Genomic DNA, 4,986 nt, shown 5'->3' with positions numbered 1-4,986 from the left:
CCAACCAGGATCAGCCCCCCCACCCCGATAAGGGGTGGGGCTGGCCAGCCAATGGTCCATGGCCCTGCTCCCCAGCCAGCCCAGCCCAATCAGCCCAATTGGGTTGGGCCAGCCAGACCCCACCCAGAACGAATTCATGCACCCGGCCTCTAGTTATTTATAATGATGAAAAATTGGAAGTCATCTTAATGTCCATCATTAGGGAACAGTTAAACACTGATGTATCTAGACATGGAATATGATACAGCCTTAAAGTGATAATGGAGATAGTGTTTAGTATGGAAGCAGGTTACGACACAAAGTTTAAACTCTGATCTTAGGTTGAGGTTCTTTTTTTAAGTGTGTATGGTGTTTGTAGAGAAAATCCATAAAGTTATAGACCTAAATATTAGCAGTGGTGGAATTAGGGGTAACTTTTTCTTTTTCTCTATATGTACCTGTAATTGCCAGTGTTGTTTTGCAGTGAGTTTAAAATGATAGTCAGTGGGGAACCATGCTCCCCCCACTTGTAGAGCTAGTTCGTGCAGGGGCCAGGGGCCCCCACACAGCCAGCAGGCGGGCGTGAAGGGAAGGGCTCTGCTTAGAGGCAATGTGAACACGAGGTGTTCTTTCCTCAATAAAGCCCATCTCCCTCTTTCACTGGACATTGGAGTTGTAAATATTTTGTCCAAAACATGTTAATTTTCCCGTGTTATGGAGAAAAACACCAATTCACCCACCTGGAGCCCATTCCAGGGAACTCTGGCTTCCCGGCTGGCCTGTGAGCAGCTGGTGGACTAGCCTAAGGCAAAGGCAGAAAAGGGCTGGCCTCTGCTTCCAGGCCTTTCAGAGAGAAAGCTTTCCCTCCACCCCTCTCAGCTGGGGGCTGGAGAAGGTTCAGGTGTTTCCAATGGGGAGTAGGCGGGTCCCAGCCAGCTTCCTGCTCTAAAAGCACGAGCATCCGCCCCCTGCCTGGCTGGTTTGTGGGCGCCTGGGCCATGGCGTGCTGGTCGAGAGGATGTGGTGGGAGTCCCTCAGGCTGGCTCAGGCCAGGCGGGAGGTGAGTGATTCCTGGGGCAGAGGGAGGGGACACCATGACCTTGTCTGGTAAAGTCCATTCCTTAACTCTCTCTCCCACCCCCTTCTGCACCTATAGGTCACTTTCCCTGTTGTTATCCCTTGTGACTCTGGTGCACTCAACAGAGGTTGCGCAGCTGAGGACTTCCGTCTTCTCAGGTACACCGCCTGGGGGGCAATGCCTTTCCCACCCTGAGCAGGTGCAGCCGGGGCCAAATGGCCAGGAAGCACAAACACGGGTGGGATAGTTTCCATCCCCCCTTTCTTACCCTGAGCAAGTCACTAGAATTTTCTGTGGCCTGCCTATGGCTTCATGTAGAATGAAAGCGCTTGCAAAGACATCTGCCCGCTGCCTCACACTTCATGGCATCCAAAGAACACAGGATGCAACCTAAGGCCCTCTGAGAGCAGCAGTCCTCAAACACCGACTCATGCTTCAGGAAAACAGCAACTCGGCGGCCGAATCAGAGCTGTTCCACCTGAAATGAGCGTTTTTCTAAACTTTCACCTGAGCTAGAGGATGCGGAGTAGCAGATTATAGGCAGAATTTAACCTTAGAAAGCGACCTTGAGTTTACACAGGGCCTTTTTTAAAGCTTCAAATTGAAGAATCTTTTAGACAAAACTTTTGTTCTCCAGTTCTTCACAGACATGCAGTCCCTCCTCCCCACCTCGTCAGCGTCACTGTCAGGGCCCAGCCGGGTTTCCGCACAGGTGTTACCCTAAGCCAGGTGTACCCCTGGGAGCTCGGCAAGCCCTGGCACTTGCAGTGCCGGGTATCACACTGAAGTATGTCGTTCCCGCTAAGGTGTGCTCCCCTGCGGGCGGCGGACAAGCTGCCTCTCCCAGCTGGCGCCTCCCTTGATGCCTGTGGGAGAGGGAGCCCTCCGTATACTTCCGTGGGAGTCACGCGCCTATAGTTCAGAGGCCCCAACTCTCTCTTTGTTCTTCAGGTACTGTCACTTGCCATGAAGATAGAATGACAGTGGAGTTTTCAAGCGATCTTGGCACTGAGAAATGGCATGCATCTGTGATGGGTTGGTAATGTGTGTATTCCTAGCTTAGTCTAAGCAGAACACCTGGGCTCGAGGCCAGCCCCATTTTTCATAAACTCTGGAGCAACGCATCCAGTTCCCATAATGCCATGGGGGCACTTGCTTTGTATGATGTCTCCAAGCGTGGAAGACGTGTCTTTCTCTTACCTCAGAATCTCCGGGGAAACTTCAGCTGTGGGTCACAGCATCTCTCAAAGCTCAGGCCACATCACGCAGACAATAAAAAGTGAAGTAATTAAAGAGCCTTAGGAATGGATCGGCAGTCTTGGCTCTGAGGCTTTGGTTGCTTCTGTCACTGAATGTACTTCTTGGCCACCCCTCTCTAAATCTCTCTGGCTTCTGTAGATCCCTTTGGTCTTGAAATGCTGAATTGCACTTATGTCCTCAACCCAGAAGAGCGCACCCTACAAGCTCCCTATGAGACCTGTACCAGCAGAGTGGTAAGTAATTGCTTTGAGGAGTGATTTGGGAAGTAGTAACCTAGTAGTTACTAATTCTCACCTACTCGCGAAGGGTATAGGCTTTGGACTAGAACAGTGTTTCTCAACCAGGGGTGACATTTTTGTTTGTTTTTTGCTTTTGTCTACATGGAGGACATTTGACAATGTTTAGAGACATTTTTCAGACATTCTTGGTTATCAAAACTGGAGGGGAGGAAGCGGGCACTGGTGTCTAGTAGATACAGGCCAAGGGTGCTGCTAAACAGCCTATATTGAATAGGATGACCCCCCACCCCCACCCCCATAACACAGAATTATCAGGCCTGGAATGCCAATAACGCTGAGGTTGAGAAACCCGGAGTTGAGGTCTTGGGCTTGAGTCCTGGCTCTGCCACTGTCTGGCTGTGACCTTGGGCAAGTTAGCTAACCTTTTTAAGCCTCTGCTTGCCCATTGGAAAATGGGGGTTGTGGTACTCTCTCCACACAGTATCTAAAAAGTAATGATCTAAAGCGGATCAGGAGTTGGAGCAGCACCTGGCTACAGCAAATACTCAAACAGGAGCTACTAGTATTTTTATCTGTGACCTCATGGGAAATGGGAGGCCATTATGGTGTGGCAAAGAGACCCTCTATGCCAGGGGTTCTCAATCTTGGCTGCACATTAGAGTCACCTGGGGATCTTTTTAAAATCCTTTCTGAGCCGGCCTCATCCTCCGGAAATTCTGTTTCTTTGTTATGGGGTGGGGCCACAACATTAGTAACAAAGAAACAGAATTTCCGGAGGATGAGGCCCAGAAATCAGGATGTTAAAAAGATTCCCAGGTGATTCTAATGTGCAGCCAAGGTTGAGAACCACTGCTCTATGCTATCAAAACAAGCGTTGGAAAGCAAGCTGCAGCTGAGCAATAGGGCTTCCTCTGTTGTCAGGCACCAGTGCTGCCCAGTGAAGGTTATTGGGGGCAGTAAAGCAACCTCTCTAAGCAGCTCTCAAGCTTGAGCGTGAGGAGAATCACCTGGGGACTGGAAAGTAACGGCTTCCCTCCTTTAGTTGATGATGTAGACCTGGGTGCCTCCTAGAAACCTGCATATCTAACAGGCCACTTCATCTGACCCCACAGTGAAGAGCCAGCAATTAAAATGTTCACCTCCCAACCTTAGGAAGCTTACAGCTGCATTCCTGTAGACCAGGGGTCTGCAAACCACACCTGTGGGTGCCAAGTCCAGCCCATGGCGTGTGTGTGTGTGTGTGTGTGTGTGTGTGTGTGTGTGTGTGTGAGAGAGAGAGAGAGAGAGAGAGAGATGGTCCTCAAGCTAAGAATGGCTTTTATGTTTTTAAAAAGTTTTTAAAAGTACATATTAGAAGTTACATATGGCCTACAAAGTGTAAAGTATATACTAACATTTAACAGAAAAAGGTTGTCTGACTCCTACTTTCAACCAAGTTCCTTAAGGCAGGGAAATACTCAAAGATGGCTCTCCCCGCACCCTGGCTGCTACACTGATGCTTCATGAGTATTTGAATGACTTGGTAGAGGCCCCAAACCAGCCAGGACTGTGGCTTACGGTAGACTGACACAGGGTAAGGATAAGAAGAAAATGAAAACTGAACTTTAATCCCTGAAGTTCCAGGAACTGTTCTCTGCCAATGTATGCATTCTGCTGGGCTTTCTCACGGGCTGGCTGTAGTCTTCTGGTGTCCGGATGAGGGACCTTCCAGAACCTGCTGTCCTGGTGACCACTCCACGGGTCAGATGGCATCTGGAATCTCCTTTCCCACGGAGGTCCCAGCACCTCCTGTTCTTACGAGACCATTTGCACACAGCTTGGTCAGCACCAGATGACCATCAGGTTCATGGACAACAGTGCTGCTATGGAACGCAAGGCTTTCATGTATCAGGTCAGCTGTCCAGCTGTGCCGGCAGGAGGAGCCCAGGAGCACCCAGGATCCACCCTGTGCACGAAGGATTTCATGTCTGTGAGTAGAGAGGCCGACAGCTTCTCCCACAACCCACACAGAGGAGTGTGATGTCTAGACAGAGTCGGGCTTAGGAACAGGGTCAGAATTGCGATCCTGTATTCACTACTTATTAGCTCTGTGGCTTTGAGTTGATATTTTAAACAAACCAACTTTTTGTTTCCAAGCCCCGAAGTGGGAGAAAATAACACTTCCCTTGCAGTGGTTCTCAACCTTCCTAATGCCGCGACCCTTTAATACAGTTCCTCATGTTGTGGTGACCCCCAACCATAAAATTATTTTCTTTGCTACTTCATAACTGTAATTTTGCTACTGTTATGAATCGTAATGTAAATATCTGATATGCAGGATGTATTTTCATTGTTACAAATTGAACATAATTAAAGCATAGTGATTAATCACAAAAACAATATGTAATTATATATGTGTTTTCCGATGGTCTTAGGCGACCCCTGTGAAAG

At 48.9% G+C, this 4,986-nt stretch overlaps 1 protein-coding gene across 1 annotated transcript in view; it reads left to right on the top strand.

Moving 5' to 3' along the window:
• Positions 1–1,073: 1,073 nt before the first annotated feature.
• The window catches only part of ZP2 (zona pellucida glycoprotein 2 (sperm receptor)), a 12,486-nt gene continuing 8,573 nt past the window's right edge, over positions 1,074–4,986 (top strand). The window contains exons 1-4 of the mRNA XM_014535857.1: positions 1,074–1,215; positions 2,009–2,092; positions 2,456–2,550; positions 4,373–4,525. Of these exons, the coding sequence (XP_014391343.1) occupies positions 1,074–1,215; positions 2,009–2,092; positions 2,456–2,550; positions 4,373–4,525 (474 nt within the window). The remainder of the gene's footprint in view (positions 1,216–2,008; positions 2,093–2,455; positions 2,551–4,372; positions 4,526–4,986) is intronic.

The sequence above is a fragment of the Myotis brandtii genome, unplaced genomic scaffold (genome assembly GCF_000412655.1).
Source record: "Myotis brandtii unplaced genomic scaffold, ASM41265v1 scaffold152, whole genome shotgun sequence".
NCBI lineage: Eukaryota > Metazoa > Chordata > Mammalia > Chiroptera > Vespertilionidae > Myotis > Myotis brandtii.
Note: the sequence above shows the minus strand (reverse complement) of the source record. Positions and strands in the feature narration are given on the sequence as shown.